This window comes from Lycium barbarum, chromosome 4 (genome assembly GCF_019175385.1).
Source record: "Lycium barbarum isolate Lr01 chromosome 4, ASM1917538v2, whole genome shotgun sequence".
NCBI classification, from domain to species: Eukaryota; Viridiplantae; Streptophyta; class Magnoliopsida; order Solanales; family Solanaceae; genus Lycium; species Lycium barbarum.
The window spans coordinates 145756613-145776453 of NC_083340.1; the positions used below are offsets into that span (position 1 = coordinate 145756613).

The window sequence follows — 19841 nt, forward strand, 5'->3', positions numbered from 1 at the left end:
ACTAATTACTACAACCACCATCAGTGAACATCCCTAATCGACACCCATAACTAGTTAACCACAATATCTAGACATCATCATCACACCCACCGTATAATTTATTAATATCAATGAATATATCTTAGTATCCACATTCACACATGTTAATATTAATAAAAACAAAGAATGCATTTATTTCAATTTTAAATTACCTTTTCTTGCATTATACCATCCGTCTCAATTTATGTGAAGGTGTTTGACTGAACACGATACAACAACAACAACCCAGTGAAATCCCACAACGTGGGGTCTGGGGAGGGTAGAGTGCACGCAGACCTTACTGGTAGGACGACTGTTTCCGAAAGACGAACACGATGTTTAAGAAATAAATGAAGACTTTTGAAATTTATGCCTAAAAATAAGCCATAAATATTTATGTTGCTATACATTATCTCATTAAGGATATTATAATTATTTTAAAATTAAATTGTTACTAAATATAAAAATATATAGTATTTTTGAGAGTAACAAAAAAAATAAAAAAATCACATGACTAGGGACAGTAAGTACAATACTAATTTCAAACATAACACATAACTTGTCTGAAAAACAAGACCCCTATATAGGATTACTTTTCCTCAATCAGTAAAATAAAAGTACTTACTGAAAAATCAAAACAGAACAGTTAAATTGAAAAATAGTTTCGTTTTTCAATATCAAAAGAGAGAAGAGAGGAGACCGGAAAATGGATTTAATACCGACGGAATCGTCACAAATACTACCAAAAAAGCATAGATTTCGTTCATTAAAGCTTGTAAATGTGAATATGGATGAAGTTTTATCTGAAACTCCACAAGGAGTTGAATATGGAAAGCTACAAAACGGGTTAACTTATTATGTCCGATCCAATTCTAAACCCAAAATGAGAGCTGCACTTGCACTTGCTGTTAAAGCTGGGTATGTTTTTACTAGTTTAATCCCTCAATTATTGGTAAACTCTTCTTTTAACCTTCAATTAATTGAAATGTCTGTTTTTGGTCCCTTGATGTAAAGTAAGATATGTATGTTGTATTTGGACTATTTGATTTGCTTAATCCCTTTGATAGAGTGTTTTGCAAGTTTTAGTGGTTCAACATTTAAGGCTTAGTATTATATTTTTAAATTTATCGGGTTTATATGTAGTACTGAGTTCAGATGAACGCGATAACGAAATGCTACATAAGTCTCTGTTGGGGATTGTAGTTATAGCAGCATGGAAAACTAACAATTATCTACGGAAAATTATCGGAGCTAGCAATGCTAATCACGACTAACGATATCAAATGGGATTAAGTTAAGTAAACTGACATTGTAAATTATTTTTACTTTGAGAGATTCCTACTTGTCTAATCCATCTCTGAGATGTTTGGATTTTTCGAAACTCGAATGGACACTCAGAAGAGAAATGTTATTCGATTTGGATCAAGACAGAGTGTTTAATTGTTCGAATACTGTCAATTAAGGGTGAAACAGGGTTCTTTCTTGATCTAGTAGTAAGGTTGGAACAGTATGGAAAGATAAAATGCGGGAACCTAACTGAAATTACTATTTTTATAATCTAGTTGGATAAAGAAAAGAAGAGACCTTTTCAATTCATGTATAACATTTTATTCTTCTCTATTAGTGTAACTTAACTCGGTTCCTTTTTTCCCTCTCTAGATTACATACCAGTAACATAATAAAGTAAAATTCATTTACACAGTCGGTGTACACAATGTGGAACCTAATAGATATTACTAGTTTAGAATCTAATTGGATAAAATAAAAAGATCTCTTCAAGTTGTGTGATAACTTTTTCATCTTCTCTATTAGTGCAATTTAACTTGGTTACCCATTTTGCTAGTGTACATATCCAGCAACATAATAAGTAAAATTCATTTATGCAGTCGGTATACAAAATGTGAACCTTGTAAAATTCTTGCTCTCTCAGCAGAGCATAAAATCATCTGCTTTTCTTGCTTTGAGACTCTTTCTTCTGGGCCAATGAGCAATGAAAGGACTTATGAGGCTTGAATGAGCACATATATTTTGAAGAAACATAATAGTATACATCAGAGATGATATGAATTATTCGGAAAAGGGATTAATATTGTCACGTCAGGAGTTACATTCATGTAATGTACATCTGGGTAAAGAAATCACATGTTCATCACCGATGACAAACAAATCATATCTAAACTTTGAAGAAACATAATAAGGCAGTTGAACTGGATACATCTTGATGAAGTCCTTTCACTGATGTCACTTATTCTTCCTTAAGTACTAGCACAAGTCCCCTTTTTCCTTTCTATATTAGTTACTAGTTGAAGAAATTTGTCCTCTTTTGCTCATTTAAGCCATGTGATGGACTGATCCCCACTCGCCCAAAAAAAAGAAAGAAGAGAGAGTGAAAAAGAAAGAAATGCACATCGGACATCTGAATTCTCGTAATTTGTCAAAAGAAAAGCATCAAAACTTCTATTGGCAAGAAAATTCCTTGAATCTAGAGCTAAAATTTTGAAACTGAACAATATTCTAGAATCACATTCCTTGCTAGTGAATAAAAGAGGAAGGGCTGTTATGGTTGGTGTCGCAAATATTTCTGGACTTTATTGATAAAGCGACCAGGATATTGAAATAGTATTCCATAAGTCTTTTATGGAAAACTAAGTTTCTTGGTACACGATGCGAGGGAACTCACAAGCATGATTATGTATTTGTTGACAGAAAATGTGTGGGAGGAAAGTTAGGAATGGAAGTTACTGAAATTCTCAAGTGAACTATCAAAAACTTGCCTTTAAGAGCTTACTTTTATTTTTGATAAGTAACACTTGCCTGTTAACTGTGAGCCTCCATGCCCTTGAGTATTTGCTTAACTGGTTAGAGTTTCTTCTCGGCAGTGGTTTGACATTGACTTTGCTTCGTTGTTGCCTATTTAAGCAGTGCATTCTTCCTTTATGATAGCTGATGTACTAGTTCTTTTGATAAGGGATAGTTGACATGCTAATTAAGTTCAAGTCCTTAATTCATGGCAGCTCAGTCTTAGAAGAAGAAGAAGAACGTGGAGTTGCTCATATAGTTGAGCATCTTGCTTTTAGTGCCACAGAGAAATACACAAATCACGATATTGTCAAGTTTCTAGAGAGTATCGGGGCAGAATTTGGTGCTTGCCAGAATGCAGTGACTTCTGCTGATGAAACTGTTTATGAGCTATTTGTCCCTGTAGACAAACCTGAACTATTATCTCAGGCGATCTCGGTGTTGGCTGAGTTCAGCTCAGAGGTGCATTTAGTGCCTTCCTAATGGTATCATTTAGATAATATCAAGTTTTCTTATTTGACATTGCTACATATAGGTCAGAGTGTCACCTGATGACTTGGAAAAGGAAAGAGGAGCAGTAATGGAAGAGTATAGAGGAACCAGGAATGCCAATGGAAGGATGCAGGATGCTCACTGGGTTCTCATGATGGAAGGTTCAAAGGTAAAATTTTTAGCTATTCTTAACTTCTTTTCAGTTCCACTTGTCCTTTTCTGCACCCATCTACAGTGATTTTTCTTTGTATGCATGGTACTGACTAGAGAGAAACATAAAGCCCAATAAGATGGCTAATTATATTTCTCTTTAACAAGATGGAAATGGTCTTCATATAAAGCTATGAGTTGTTTTCTTTTCATTTTTTAATAAGAAAGCAACGCTAAGAGGTGTTCTCTTTTTCTTCTTATTTTATATGGCTTTGAGAAAAGCATCGTGCATGAGTTGACGTACTCATGAATATACCATAAAATAATATCTTGACTTCAGTTGCTGATTTTAAACCATGTTGTTGGAGTTATTTCCTCCACTGAATGCCCTCATCCTGATCTCCTTCTTTATTAGTATGCTGAGCGGCTGCCTATTGGACTGGAAAAGGTGATCCGAACAGTTTCTCCTCAGATAGTGAAGCAATTTTACAAGAAGTGGTACCATTTGCAGAATATGGCCGTGATTGCTGTTGGGGACTTTCCTGATACGCAGGTTCATAGACTGTTTTGTCTCCTTCCTGAAATACTTAATATGTCCCTTTTCTGTCTGTCCCAATTAATTTGATTTATTTCCATCAATATCATGTATTGTTGAAATTATTGAAGAAATATATATATTTAAGATTAAAGTTTATATATTTGAATTCCACATGAAAAGTACTATAAGTTGCAACTTTTCTCATATCAATTTGGTGAAAAAATACATCTTAAAATGTTGGTCAAAGTTCATGCAGTTTGAATCTCGGGGAGCAAAAAGTGTCACATAAATTGGGACAGAGGGAGTACTTACTACCTAAGCCTAAACTGCTGCCCAAGACTTTATTGGATCAACTTATAACTGAGATGAAGTTAACCTATATCTTATCTTTACATAAAGTTTTGGAATTCGACATTATCAACTATATTAACCACTCACCTTTCTCTTTGGCAGAGTGTTGTTGAGTTGATAAAAGCTCACTTTGGACAAAAGATTTCAGCAGTTGATCCTCCTCTTATACCATATTATTCGGTTCCATCACACAATGAGCCCCGATTTTCATGCTTTGTGGAATCCGAGGCAGCTGGGGTTAGTATTCTGCAGATCTTTCATCAATCACGGTAGATACATTGTGCCTTTTTGGCCTATGTTGTTTGGACTCTTCAAAAATGTTGACGGGTGTGTGTGGGATTCTCCAAAAGTAGTGCATCTTTGGAGAATCCGACACGAGTGTGGCAACATTTTTGGAGAGTCCGAGCACATAGCTTTTGGCTGCGCTGGGTTCCTTCTAAGACGTTTCTTTTGAAATGGTTGTAACAGTCAGCAGTGATGATCAGCTGCAAAATGCCTGTGGAAGAGCTTAAGACAGTGAAAGATTACCGGGAATTGCTCACTGAATCCATGTTTTTTCATGCTTTAAACCAGAGATTTTTTAAAATATCTCGTAACAAAGACCCTCCTTATTATTCTTGCTCGGCTGCAGCGGATATCCTTGTTCGTCCAGTTAAGGCCTATATCATGTCATCATCCTGTAAAGAGAAGGGTACCGTTGAGGCCTTAGAATCAATGTTGACAGAGGTGTGCTTCGAAATCCTTATGAATTGATATTCTGCTTTATAGTTGTTTCTGATACCTTGGTTCCAGGTTGCTAGAGTAAGAATTCATGGCTTTTCTGAACGTGAAATATCTGTTGTTCGGGCTCTTCTGATGTCAGAGATTGAATCTGCATATTTGGAGCGAGATCAAATGCAATCAACCAGCTTACGTGATGAATATTTGCAGGTGCATCTAGTTACTTTCCTTCCTTTCTCTCAAGTTGCTTTGCCACAACTCAATTGGATGAATCTCGAGCGTATATAAATTTAATAAAAAGTTGAATACACCTATTCCGCAATATATGAGTCTCAAGTGATTTTTTTTTCTTTATAGCATTTTCTTCGAAATGAACCTGTTGTTGGGATTGAGTATGAGGCACAACTCCAGAAAACTCTACTACCCCGTGAGTGTTTGCTAGTATTTCACTTTTATTTATGAGTTCTTATATATTTTTGAGACAGCATTGTATTCAGGAGGAAAAAAAGAGGGAAATAAAAGAGTATTTTGCTCTCATTTCACCTGATGGAGGGGATCTTAATATTGCTAAATCTTTTTTGATGGAATAGACATATCAGCATCTGAGGTGTCCAAATACTCTGAGAAATTTCAGACTTCGACTAGCTGCGTGGTAAAAACAATTGAGCCCCGAGCAACTGCTGCAGTGGATGATCTGAAAGCTGTTGTAATCAAGATTAATTCTCTTGAAAAAGAAAAAAGCCTTCCTCCTTGGGATGATGAAAACATCCCAGAAGAAATTGTCTGTGCAAAACCAGATCCGGGGTAACTTATTAATCTCTTATTTTACCTAGTGCCGGTACTCCATACGTAATGGACAACATGATGCAACTCAATATATTTTTTAAATATGTGGGGTGATATGTTATAAAATTTCGAATTGCAGTTCATTGGTATTTATGCCTTTGTATTTTGATTTTGATACTTGTAATGTGATCAGCAAGGCAATGCATCATTCTTAGCAGATGTCCTTGATAACTTTTTCTCTGTCACCATTTGCTACTCTGTTCTTTAAATAAAATATGCATGTGTATTTTGGGGAATTTCTTCGTCCAATATAGGGATGAAATACAGGATGGTTAAGCGTGACCAATGAGTTGTGACATGTTGTTCACATAGTATGCTTATATATTTTACTAAGGCATATGGCCATGGCTACATTTTAATCTGGTGTTTTCAGGTACAATTTGACTTCTGTTGCTTATTTTTAGCTCACTGAATCATCTTAGCTGATTTTGGTCCCTAGTAATTTTGGCTTTAAAAATAATAATTTAAAACCTGTGTCTTACTTATGTATAAAGATGCATCTATTATGCAATTATTTTAACTGGCTATGACTTCCACGCTGACTAGATTCTGGAGTAAAATCTATTCTCGTTTATCAAACTATGATATCAAAGAGAACTATTGAGATTTGAGCCTGACCTACCTCCAAAAATAAAAGAAGAATAAAATAATAAAAGAACTATTGAGCTTGTGCAATGAGTTACTGTACCGATCCATTGTATATTGAAGGCAATTGAAAAGTGCGTTCATATTATTGATTGTTACTTATTTATCAGCATTCTTTGTATTCTGAGAGATTTACCAAGTGGGATTACTTGACTTTCCTGAATTAGTCTTTGAGGCCATAAGGATTGTTAGAGGTAAAAGACCAAAAAGTAAATATTTGTTGTTCCACCTATATCTAAAGAAAATACCTTAGGATGATAGTTACCTGTAGACAAAGCAACATTGTCTTGGTACCTATACTACTATTACCAGAAGCCCAAATGATTTCTCTGGGCAGACAATTTGCCCACAGTGACTTAGACTGCGCAGTTGTTTAAGCACCTTCTGTCACTCCAACGTTTTCCTTACACTTGGTCATCAAGTTTACAGATTTGCTCATCTAAAAGAAAAGTAATCATGTGGCAGTTTCAGTCTTATTCTTGTCATGATATATGCTGAAACTGATCCTAATTTCTTGTTTCAGGCATATAATACAGCAGCTTGAATATTCCAATATTGGAGCCACTGAGTTGATTTTATCGAATGGAATGCGAGTTTGCTATAAATCTACAGACTTCCTTGATGACCAGGTAAAAGTTTCCTAGGCACAGAGGTTGAGGTGGAAACTTTTTATGAGATTTCTATGCCAGCGGTCTCCATGTCTTATTTCTCTTTGGAGATAAAGTTTCTCATCATCTTTCCTATAGGATGCTGTCATAGACTAGTGAATGACTATTGCGGATAATCATTCTTGTCGTTGAAGATGGTTTTGGTAAAAAAGTACCTTATGGATGCTCATGAAACATAAGCAACACTGTTTTGGCTGCCTAAGACTAATAACATGTCATTGCAGATTATTAAGTTTATAATTTCTTTCTAGTTACTGGGGCAATGCTTCTGCTTTCTTTACCAGACCCCACTTGTAGGATTACACTGGGTATGTTGTTGTTGTTGTTCTAGTTACTAGGACAAATCTTCTGCTTTCTTTACCAACCCAAGCTTTCCGTCCCAAGATTCCCATGAGTTGTGAAATAAGTTGTGAAATATAGCTTTCACTGCTCACTAAAGAGATTCATTAAAAAAATAAAAGATACTTCTTGGAATAGTAACTCTGTAAACATATTTTTTTTGAGTCCCAAATTGATGTGGTACTTGTTATTCCTATTAACATCTTGTTTAAATAGGTTTTATTCACAGGCTTCTCATATGGGGGTTTGTCTGAACTCCCTGAGAATGAATACTTTTCATGTTCAATGGGTTCAACCATTGCTGGAGAAATTGGTATATTTGGTTACAGACCATCAGTACTCATGGATATACTTGCTGGAAAAAGAGCTGAAGTTGGTACAAAACTTGGGGCATATATGAGAACTTTTTCTGGTGATTGTTCGCCTACAGACTTAGAAACTGCATTGCAGGTTAGACCTTTTTCTGGAAGTGCACATGGCATCTATTTCGTTATCTTGTATATCTCTATGTACATATATCCGTCTAAGTTTATGCATATCACATGAGAAAACAAAAGGCATGCAGGTCTAAATGATAAATCCTCCGTATCAGTTGTCTCATGGATAAATTCGGATGAGTTGGTTGCACCTAGAAAGTATTGAGCAGGAGCTTTAAGATTCATAATGATTCCTTGGGATGCTTTGCAGACGATTCATGAAGATTTCTATTCAAAGAGTAGTTAGATATTTTCTTTATTGAGTATTCCATACATGTCATTAAGTACCAATATTACAAGGAATCGTGTGGGGGTGTCTCTATAAGAGTATGGAATCCTAAATATTACAGTTCAGATATACAAATAAAATTACGAGTATGAGTGATTGTAAAGCTAAAAAATAATTTCTTTTGGAGTGAACCCATATGTTTTTCTTAAAAAATTATTTCAAGTGAGCGTTAATAATGGAATTTCAACAACTTTAGGCAGATACTAGCAACAATGGCGTACTGCCGCTGCTGTCTCCTGGTGGTGTTTTATTTCCAGTACGAGCAGCTATTCCAAAGTCAGAATGTTTTTTAGACTAAAATTTTCAAAGGGCGCTCAGCTATTGAGTAGCTGTGAATGGCAATGTTCGGGATCTCAAACTTTAGCTGCTTCAAATGTTTTCTGTTTCGTAAACTTTTAGTTGAAAACCAGTTTCTTTAAGTGACTTCTTATGGGAAGTTCTTTCCCATCTATTGAAAAATATTCTTTCTTGATAATAGTAGTAATATTCTTTAAAAGATATTAATTATGAAAATAACAGTATTAAAAAAAGCACATTACTTTAACCTTGTTACTTGGTACCTGTGCTGGTGGGAGATAGCAGGTACCCTGTGGAATTAGTCGAGGTGCGCGAGCTGGCCCGGACACCACGGTTATTCCAAAAAAGAAAAAAAGAGAGCATTACTTTAATTAAGAAATCGTTAACTGGCTCTCTTGGTCTTTTTTTGTCCTACTTGTATGTGATATTCACCTCTTTTATTCGGAAACTTTAAAGCTTGTATATCAACTTTTCACGACAACTGTTGAGCCTGGGGAAGAAGATGTCAAAATAGTGATGCAAATGGCTGAAGAAGCCATACGTGCTCAGGAGAGAGATCCTTACACTGCATTTGCTAACCGAGTGAGGGAGCTCAATTATGGGAACTCCTACTTCTTCAGGGTAATATGACTTTCAATCTGAATTGTCAATTCTGTAGTATCGGGTGTATTCATGACTTACAGAGTTGAGTGTTGTCTTGCAGCCAATCAAATTTAGTGACCTTCGAAAAGTCAACCCATATAAAGCTTGCGAATATTTCAATAGTTGTTTCAAGGACCCCTCAACTTTTACGGTGGTGATTGTTGGGAATATTGATCCTTCTGTAGCATGTCCATTGATTTTACAGTACTTGGTAGGTACTACAATTTCTAATGGTGTTAGTCCCTAGCATTGTTTAGCATCTGTCAGTAGTTAATTCTTCACTATGCAGGGTGGAATCCCAAGACCTCCAGAACCAGTTCTACATTTCAGCCGTGATGACCTCAAGGGCTTGCCTTTCCAGTTCCCGACAACAATAACTAGGTGGTTTGAGTGTTGATTTCTCTCCAATTAATAATGTAGTTTGCTATGCTCTATGCTCTTTCTAACTAGGTTATTCTAGGTTTCTTGAAAGTTATTTTAGTCCCAAAATGTTCAAGACGAGGAGCATTGATTAATAAAGTTGAGGTTGAAATTGGACAAAAATCAAGATTCAAATGTGATAGATTTTAGAAACTTGATTCCTTTTTCTCTTTCTGAATTTAGTTTCTCTCTCCTCTCATCTCTCACCAACGGCAAGTTGCAGCTCCCCCCCAACCCCCACCCCACCCACCCCAAACGGCCACCGGCGACGACGACCACCACCACTGGTAATACGCTTCCGGCCGGGCAGATCTCTCTCTCTCCTCTGTTCTCTCTTTTCTTTCCTTCTTCCTTTTTTTTTCTCTTCTACCCTGCGACCGGAAACCCTCCACCAGTAGGTTTCCGGGCAGTTTCTGCACAGGTACTCGAGTTTTCCGGCAGTTCCTGGCGGTGATGGGTACATTAGAGCGATCAAGTCCTTAGGCGTACATTAGAGCGATCAAGGACATGTATCATGGAGCCAAGACCAGAGTGAGGACTATAGGAGGAGACTCGGAGCACTTCCCAGTTCTGATGGGTTTGCATCAAGGATCAGCCCTTAGCCCATTTCTATTTGTCGTGGTGATGGATGGATTGACGCGACAAATTTAAGGTGAGGTGCTATGGTGTATGTTGTTCGCAGATGACAGTCTTGATAGACGAGACTCGCAACGGAGTCAACTCTAAGCTAGAGGATTGGAGACAAAGGATTCAAGTTGAGTAGGACCAAAACAAAGTACTTGGAGTGCAGGTTCAGTGGTGTACCTCAGGAGGCTGACGTGGAAGTGAAGCTTGGTACCCAGGTCATTCAAAAGAAAGGAAGTTTCAAGTATCTTGGCTCTATTTTACAAGAAAATGGGGATATTGACGATGATGTCACACATCGTATTGGTGCAGGATGGTTGAAATGGAGGCTCGCTTCCGGAGTGCTATGTGACAAGAAAGTGCCACCAAAACTAAGGGCAAGTTCTACAAAGTGGTGGTTAGACCGACTCTGTTGTACGGGGCAGAGTGTTGGCCAGTCAAGAACTCTCACGTGCAGAAGATGAAAGTCGCGGAAATGAGAATGCTGCGGTGGATGTGTGGGCACACTAGGAGAGATAGGATCAGGAATGAGGACATCAGGGACAAGGTGGGAGTGATATCGGTGGAGGACAAGATGCGGGAAGCGAGGTTGAGATGGTTTGGGCATGTGAAGAGGAGAGGCATAGATGCCCCAGTGCAGAGGTATGAGAGGTTGGCTTTGGACGGTTTTAGGAGAGGTAGAGGAAGGCCAAAGAAATATTGGGGAGAGGTGATTAGGCAGGACTTGGCGCTGTTTCAGATTACTGAGGACATGACCTTAGATAGGAGGTTGTGAAGGGCTCAGATTAGGGTAGAAGGCTAGTAGGTAGTCTCGCTTTTCTGTCGCACTAGTAGGCGTAGCTTTGCTCTACTTTTTATTGCCCTATGCTTCCTGCTTTTATGTGTTGGGTCATGTCTCTCCATGCTGTTTTATCATGACTTCTTTGCCCTTGTTTTTTCTCATTTTCGCATTGCTTTGATTTGCCTGTCGGTATCTGACTTTTCTCCCCTTGTTTTCTTGTTTTCTTTTGAGCCGAGGGTCTTTCGGAAACAGCCTCCCTACCAAGGTGGGGGTAAGGTCTGCGTACATTTAACCCTCCCCAGACCTCACACTGTGGGATTCAATTGGGTATGTTGTTTTGTTGTTGTTGACCTGGCGGTGAACAGTGATTTCGGCCAGTGAATAGTATTTTCCGGCAGAGAATAGTATTTCCGGCGGCAAACAGAGATTTCTCGGTGGTGAACAGATTTTATTTACTTGGAGTCGGTACCTCCAATAGCCCATTTCCTGTTTTTTAGCCTTATAAATTTTGCCTGCTCTGCCTAATTGAATACCTATTTCACTGCTTATAGACTATTGCTAACTTGTGCTTTAGTATTGATCCTTCGTTTGTCTTAGATTAACCTTTCACTAGCGTATATTTGCTTTACTGGCTTTGGTGAGGGATGGTAGACTAGGGTCATGTTCTCGGTTGGGATCGGGGGCTAGGGTTGGGGGGGTTAAGGGTGTTGAGGGAGCTTCTAGGTTGAGAGTAGGGTCTTGGAATATTGGGACTTTATCGGGAAAGTCCATAGAGTTAGTTAAGATTCTTAAGAAGAGGAGGATTAATATAGCTTGCGTCCAAGAGACTAAATGGGTAGGACCTAAAGCTAAGGATGTGGACGGGTACAAGCTTTGGTTCTCGGGCAAGTCGAGGTATAGGAATGGGGTAGGGATCTTAGTAGATAGTGAGCTTAGAGATCAGGTGGTAGAGGTTAGGAGGATTAATGACAGGATGATGGCGATTAAGTTAGTGGTTGGAGGGTTCACCTTGAATATTATTAGTGCTTACGCGCCACAAGTGGGTTTGGACGAGGAGGTAAAAAGGCGCTTTTGGGAGGACTTGGACGAAGTGGTGGTAAGTATACCGCCTACTGAGAAGTTATTCATAAGAGGAGATTTCAATGGGCACATTGGGTCTGTTTCGAGGGGTTATGATGAGGTGCATGGAGGATTTGGCTTCGAGGAAAGGAATGGTGGAGGAGTCTCACTCCTGGATTTCGCAAAAGCTTTTGGATTGGTGGTAGCCAACTCGAGTTTTCCGAAGAAGGAGGAGCACTTAGTAACCTTCCGTAGCTCGGTGGCTGCGACGCAGATAGACTTTTTGCTTCTTAGAAAAGATGATAAAGGCCTCTGTTAAGGACTGCAAGGTCATACCGAGTGAGAATCTTACGACCCAACATAAGCTATTGGTGATGGATTTGGAGATAAGAAGGAAGAAGAAGAGGGTCGTGGATGACCGACCGAGGATTAGGTGGGGGAGTTTGACTCTGTCTAGTGCCCTAGAGATGGGGGAGAAGTTGATGGCTATGAGAGCGTGGGATAGTAGGGGGGATGCGAGCAGTATGTGGGATAGGACGGCCAGTTGCATTAGGGAAGCAGCTAGAGAGGTATTGGGGGTCTCACGAGGCCGCCGTGGTGGGCACCGAGGGGATTGGTGGTGGAATGGAGAAGTCCAAGGGAAGGTAGAAGCAAAGAAGCTGGCATATGTGAAGTTGGTAAATAGCAAGGATGATGAAGAGAAGCGGACGAACAGGAAAAAGTATGAGATGGCGAGAAAGGAGGCGAAGTTGGCAGTTTCGGCGGCTAAAACGACAGCCTTTGAACGCCTTTATGCAGAACTAGAGGACAGAGGTGGGGATAAGAAGCTATTTAAGCTTGCCAAGGCGAGAGAGAGGAAGGCACGCGACTTGGATCAAGTGAAGTGCATCAAGGACGAGGATGGCCAAGTGTTGGTACAAGAAACCCGCATTGGACAGAGATGGCAGTCATACTTTCATGAACTCTCGAACGAAGGAGGGGACAGAGACATTGTGTTGGGAGACTTGGAGCACTCTGATAGGCGTCGCGACTTTGGATATTGTAGGAGTATAAAGGTTGAGGAGGTTAAGGGAGCTGTTCGTAGGATGCGCAGGGGAAAAGCGACCGGACCTGATGAGATTCCTGGGGAATTTTGGAAGAATGCAGGCAGGGTAGGCTTGGAGTGGCTGACTGGGCTGTTTAATGTCATTTTCAAGACAGCGAAGATGTCGGAAGAATGGAGGTGGAGTAAAATGATTCCCGTGTACAAGAACAAGGGAGACATTCAAAGCTGCAACAACTATAGAGGTATCAAGCTGCTAAGTCACACTATGAAAGTGTGGGAAAGGGTGGTGGAAATGAGGGTGAGGAGAGGTGTGTCTATTTCAGAGAACCAGTTTGGATTCATGCCGGGGCGCTCGACTACAGAAGCCATTCATATTGTAAGGAGATTGGTGGAGCAGTATAGGGAGCGGAAGAGGGACTTGCACATGGTATTCATTGACCTAGAAAAGGCCTACGACAAAGTGCCAAGAGAGGTCCTATGGAGATGCTCGGAAGCTAAAGGTGTACTTGTGGTGTACATTAGAGCGATAAAGGACATGTATGATGGAGCTAAGATCAGGGTAAGGACGGTAGGAGGAGACTCAGAGAACAAGGGGTTGCATCAGGGATCAGCTCTTAGCCCGTTTCTATTCGCCTTGGTGATGGATGAATTGACACGACAAATACAAGGTGAGGTGCCTTAGTGTATGTTGTTCGCGGATGACATAGTCCTGATTGACGAGACTCGCAACGGAGTTAATGATAAGTTGGAGGGATGGAGACAGACGTTGGAGTCTAAAGGATTTAAATTGAGTAGGACCAAGACAAAATACTTAGAGTGCAGGTTCAGTGGTGTACCACGTGAGGCTGACGAGGAAGTGAGGCTTGGTACTCAGGCCATTTAAAAGAAAGGAAGTTTCAAGTATCTTGGGTCTATTATACAGGGAGATGGGGATATCGACGACGATGTTTCACATCGTATTGGTGCAGGGTGGATGAAATGGAGGCTCGCCTCCAGAGTGCTGTGTGATAAGAAAGTGCCACCAAAACTTAAAGGCAAGTTCTACAAAGTGGTGGTTAGACCGACTTTATTGTATGGGGCGGAGTGTTGGCCAGTCAAGAAATTTCACGTTCAGAAGATGAAAGTCGCGGAAATGCGAATGCTGCGGTGGATGTGTGGGCACACTAGGAGGGATAGAATTAGGAATGAAGATATCCGAGATAAGGTGAGAGTGGCATCGGTGGAGGACAAGATGCGCGAAGCGAGGCTGAGATGGTTTGGGCATGTGAAGAGGAGAGACACAGATGCTCCAGTGCGGAGGTGTGAGATGTTGGCTATGGACTGTTTCAGGAGAGGTAAAGGGAGGCCGAAGAAGTATTGGGGAGAGGTGATTAGACAGGATATGACACATTTTCAGCTCACCGAGGACATGACCTTAGATAGGAGGTTGTGGAGGACTCAGATTAGGATAGAAGGCTAGGTGGCTTATCCTTTCACCATAGTAGTTGTAGTTTTGCTCATTTGTTTATTGCCATTTGATTTCTGCTTATATTTGTTGGGCCGTTGTACTTTGATTATCTTATTTATCTATAGTAGTTAATGCTCCTTTCTTTCCGGATTGTTCTACCATGACTTTCTCGCTTTTGTTATTCATTGTTTTCATATTGTTTTCCATATGCTTGGCCCTATTTGACCTTTTATCTTGTTTTCCTCTCTTGAGCCGAGGGTCTTTCGGAAACAGCCGCCCTACCTTTCAAGGTGGGGGTTAGGTTTGCGTACACTCTACCCTTCCCAGACCCCACATGGTGGGATTATACTGGCCTTGTTGTTGTTGTTGTTGTTGTTGCTGCTATGCTCTTTCAGTTAATGAAGCTTATTAATTGCAGATACCTTAGCTTCAAAGATTTTTCCTTCACACCTTGTCCTTTTTCATTGTTTATATTTTCGTTGATGCCTTGAGGTTTTTGAGTTGGAGGCTTGGTGATCTAATGATATGATTTACTATTATATTGTTCTTCCGAAACTAGCAAATTGTATACAGACACGTGCATATCGTTTATACTTCTATGTTTTGATGAACCGGGGGGTTGGGGGTGGGGGGGTTCTTTGAGTACTTAATCAGGAGAGGATTCCTGTGCAGTGTGTGAAGTTACTACATTTTTGCCAGGAACCATTGGTTATACTTTGTCACAACCACTAACACCCAAAAATATAAAAATTTAGAAAGAAAGATCCAACATGATATGTTACTGTCCATTTTCTTGAATGTGATAAGCTGCTAAGCTATTGAAGTTCTATGATGTGCTTTATGTGCAAAAATTCATCCCCATTGAAGGCGTTGCATGTGATTGTAGAGAAGTTGTTCGTAGCCCAATGGTGGATGCACAATGTTCGGTGCAGTTATGCTTTCCTGTCGAATTAAAGAATGAAAACATGGTATGTGGTTTAGATACCTAATGTAATATCTATGTTAATTATCTTAAGCTTTTCTTGTTTAGGGTTGCATTGACATATACACTATCTCATCTTATTTTCAGATGGAAGATGTTCATTTTGTTGGATTTTTGAGCAAGCTTCTGGAAACAAAGATAGTACAGGTTCTCCGCTTCAAGTATGGACAGGTGTGTTCTTGTGTGATCTGTGTGATATTCTGTAATGCATTTCGATAACTTGTTATTCTTGGAATTTTTTGTGCCTTAGATTTATTCTGCTGGAGTTTCTGTCTTTCTTGGCGGCAATAAGCCTTCCAGACTTGGGAATATCCGTGGAGATATTAGTATAAATTTCTCCTGTGATCCAGACATCTCATCGACATTGGTATGTTTGCAATTTTTTATCCGCATGTTGCAAAAAATGGCTAGCTAATCCTAACATCACAATCTTTTGTCAAGGTTGATCTTGCTTTGGAGGAAATATTACATCTTCAAGAGGAAGGGCCTTCAAATGACGACGTTATGGCCGTACTAGAAATCGAGCAAAGAGCACATGAAAATGGATTACAGGTAACATTTACCAGAATCTTTGTCTACAGAGGTTCAAAGTTTCATTTGATTGCAAATATGTGGGAAGATGGATATGAAGTGTTACGGATTTAACACATTCCAGTTTTCTGTTGTTACCTAAATTCTAGAGTTGAATGTCCATTTGATCCACTGCTGATTGCTGTTTTCTCTTTCAGGAGAACTACTACTGGCTAGATAGAATATTGCGCAGCTACCAGTCACGGATCTATTCTGGTGATGTTGGCAATTCTTTTGAGGTTCGTTTTTAGTTCGGTGCTCGTACAACTCCTTAGCAGTCTGCTGAGTCTGGTCCTTCTTGTTCCTCGTGCATATTGCATATCCCATTATATATCATCATTGCCTAGCTGTATCTAAAGAATTGCCCTGACATGTTTATGAATACTGCCAAATGTGGCTCCTTCTTTATTGAGGTCCTCGCGTTTTTCCTTGTCATGGGTTTATGAATGATGCCTATCATCACATGTTTTTCCTGCTTTGATATGCTTTTTCTTGAGCTGAGGGTCTACTCTCTACCTCCCTCCCAAGGTAGGGGTAAGGTCTGTGTACACACTAGTCCCAGACCCCACTTGTGGGATTACACTGGGTATGTTGTTATTTTATACAAGAGTTGTTTAGAAATTTAATATGTAAATGGTTTACTCGGATTTGTAAAAGCTCCCCTTCTCTGCCACAGTGGACCCTTCGGAGTTTGCCATATTGTTCTTCCTTTGAAACTTCTTTAATTTCAATTATGTACAGATGGCCTTAGAATTGAATATCCTATGGAACAATGCCTTTTGTGATTTTTTAATTCTCTTATGCAGGTCCAAGATGCTGCACGTTCCAAAGTGAGAAATATCTTGACGCCATTAACTGCCCAACTAGCCTTGCAAAGAATTCTGCCATTCCCTTGTAAAAAGCAGTATACCGTAGTAATTTTAATGCCTCAGGCATCTCTTATAAAAAAGTTCAAGTCATTGATGCAATCAGTATCCAAGAATTATTCAAGAGATGCAAAGGTTAGTCTCATCTAGTTCTCGTATTTCCTCTTCCAGTGTGATGATCTTAGGACTAAGGTACGTAGATCTTTATAATATCTTCCCTCTTCACGTGTCCCTTGCCACGGAAAGAAAAAAAAAGAATCTGATCTACTGCCTTGCCCCCGTCCCTCAGTACTTCAAACAAGAAAAACTACATAACATCGACGGTTCACTTAGGTTGTCTCGTGCCCGAGACATTCTACTCTATGCTTGCTCAACTGCACTAGTATTCCAGTAGTATGGAATGATTAAACATTTTCTAATGTTTTTGTCTATTATTTTTAAGTTACGCGCAACTTAGTTCCATGTCTTGGAGCTCTGAAATTGTTAAACATGCATGAATAGAAGTTTGACAAATTGGTGCTATTGCTCCTATAAGAAGATTTCTTCCTACGCTGTACATTATACATCCATAACCTTCATCCTTCGAAGTCATTCTTCACTTTCTGCTTTTATTTACGTTGCTGTTCTGCGGCTTGCCTACTATTTCAGATTTTGGCTGGAATTGCTGGTGTAACAGTTTTGTCCATCAGTTTATGGAAATACTCCCGAAGCACACTGAAATCGTAGAGATCTTTGCTGAGTAAAAAAAAAAACTTGGTGGAAACTATTGAACAAGGATGCAATGTTCTACATTCGCTAATCCACCCGAACAGTAGTGCAGTCAGATGGATTGCATGAGAGATCTCAAATGTATTCTTCAGATGGATTGCATGAGAGATCTCAAATGTATTCTTTGCCAAAAGATCGGTTCATACTCAGCTTTGGCCTTCTTGTACCATAGATAGATGCGCCATTATTATCGGTGAATGTTACAAAGAACATTAGGTTGTGCCATGACTAATAAGCTTATAAAATAGGTGATTCTTTTTGCTTGTACTAATGTATGAACCAAAATATTTAAAAGAATGTATCTACTTGGGCTTGATCCCTACTTTACAATTGAGAAAGTATGAGGTTCTTTTTTCCCCGTGGTGTTACGTGCTATTTTCAGTTCTTTGGTCTGGAAAATCCATTTTCGTTCCTTTTTAGATCGTTGCTTTAGTAGCAAATTGAAGCTTGCACATGCAGGATCTCGCATGAGGTCAACCTATAGCGGAGCAACCCCCCAATGTGCCTTCTGGTGAATCCATCTAAGCTAGCATGAATCAACAGCTTGTGTTTGCATCTAAGTTCTTCATGTAGGAGAATTAAAACCTTTACCTCATGACGGTATTTGACAAGTATTTTGCTAATCATGTCTTTGGTTCTTTCACAAAAGTCTATGATTTTTTGTTATTGTTCACACCAATTCACCAAAGTTTATGATCAAAACATAAGTAGACAAATATCAAGTTGTTTACACTTGAAGCTAGGGAAATAGAATAAGAAAAGCTACAATGGTGTCGCACAGGCAGAGCTAGAGAGGTTTTTGCAAGTTCAATTGAATTTATTCTTTTTGTCTCAAATTCTATATACACGTACACACAAGTTTAAAATATATACATATAAAAATATTACACTTAGATATTTCTAGGTTCTAACACGCTAGCTCTATGTTTTGTATTCACCTTTCGAGGGCACGTTTGATAATATCCATTATTCCTACGGCTACCATCTTACATTTTGTCTTGTTTCCAATTTCTAATAATCTTTGCAATGCTATCTCTAAAAAACCTTTGCTGAATTCTGGTGGGAAATAATATAAGGGAGTGGAAATAATTATTGATGATTCATATAACTGATTCCAGGTAATTTGAGATTGAGCTAAAGTTATTCTTGTCCTTGAAAGAATAATCAAAAAGGTTTTGAGGGTAATATTGCGCGGAAATGAGGTGTGTGGGTTTAAAGAATTTTTTTTTCATACATTAATTCATGTTGGCATAATTGCAAATTTGTTTTATTGGTTATAATAATTTTTAAATTTTGGTGCTCGTGATATTTATCTAAACTTATTTCACCTTCATAATTAGTAGATGTACAAATTTGGATCATCCATTAACAGCATATTCATAAAAGATTTCAAAGGCTGCTAATAATTTTTCACTTTATGTGGAATTTTTGAAGTTGGAGTTGTGTTTGGTTATAGTTTTTTGCAAAAAATATTTGGTTGTTTGAATGTACTGAAAGTGAAAAAAGTGAAATCAGGGTTGTAGCTATTTTTCAAATTTCAAATAAAGTGAAAAAACATTTCGGAAAAAAAGAGAATTATTCTCATGGCCAAACGGATTCTTAATAGAACCATTTTTTTGGTGCGGATTGCCCTTCAAACGCATTGGTCTTTAATTTTTGCCCTTTGCATAATACCCCAAGGTTCTAGGTTCGAACCCTGGCTCAATAAAAAAATAATATCGCAAGACAAGACTTTCGCGAAACCTCAGCCTTAAGGCCTAATTTTGAGCAAAAGTTTGCCTTAAGGCATAACTTTTGCCCAAATATGTCTAGTTTTGCTACGAAACTCTACCTTACGATTTTTTTTGAACTGAGCTGGGGTTCAAACCAGAACCTCGGGGTTGTTGGCAAAGGACAAAAATTAAAGACCGCCCCCCAAATAACGATAATCGTGCAAATTGGCCCTTAATAGAACCATTTTTTTTTTGTGCGGATTACCCTTCAAAGGCACTGCTCTTTAATTTTTGCCC

The 19841-nt window shown here is 38.9% G+C and overlaps 1 protein-coding gene across 2 annotated transcripts; it reads left to right on the plus strand.

The window, feature by feature from the left end:
* Positions 1-634: 634 nt before the first annotated feature.
* LOC132636855 (zinc protease PQQL-like) lies at positions 635-18188 on the plus strand. Of its 2 annotated transcripts, none has more exons than XM_060353898.1 (21): positions 635-936; positions 3033-3279; positions 3353-3478; positions 3875-4012; positions 4451-4585; positions 4817-5074; positions 5141-5278; positions 5426-5495; positions 5659-5872; positions 7083-7188; positions 7783-8016; positions 9085-9249; positions 9332-9481; positions 9560-9651; positions 15533-15614; positions 15716-15799; positions 15879-15995; positions 16070-16180; positions 16357-16437; positions 17005-17199; positions 17713-18188. In XM_060353898.1, the coding sequence occupies exons 1-21, from the start codon at positions 725-727 to the stop codon at positions 17788-17790; spliced, it is 3033 nt and encodes a 1010-aa protein (XP_060209881.1). In that variant the 5' UTR covers positions 635-724; the 3' UTR covers positions 17791-18188. The 2 variants fall into 2 exon arrangements, with proteins under 2 accessions (XP_060209881.1, XP_060209882.1); XM_060353899.1 differs by having other exon boundaries at positions 797-936; positions 3038-3279.
* Positions 18189-19841: the final 1653 nt, after the last annotated feature.

What these genes read in the sequence shown, in the direction of transcription:
- LOC132636855 (XM_060353898.1), top strand. Translation starts at nt 725, where the DNA reads ATGGATTTAATACCGACGGAATCGTCACAAATACTACCAAAAAAGCAT. An exon ending in TGGAATCCGAGGCAGCTGGG is followed by an intron (nt 4,586 to 4,816) that starts GTTAGTATTCTG and finishes TGGTTGTAACAG; the next exon opens with TCAGCAGTGATGATCAGCTG. An exon ending in TGTGCAAAACCAGATCCGGG is followed by an intron (nt 5,873 to 7,082) that starts GTAACTTATTAA and finishes TTCTTGTTTCAG; the next exon opens with GCATATAATACAGCAGCTTG.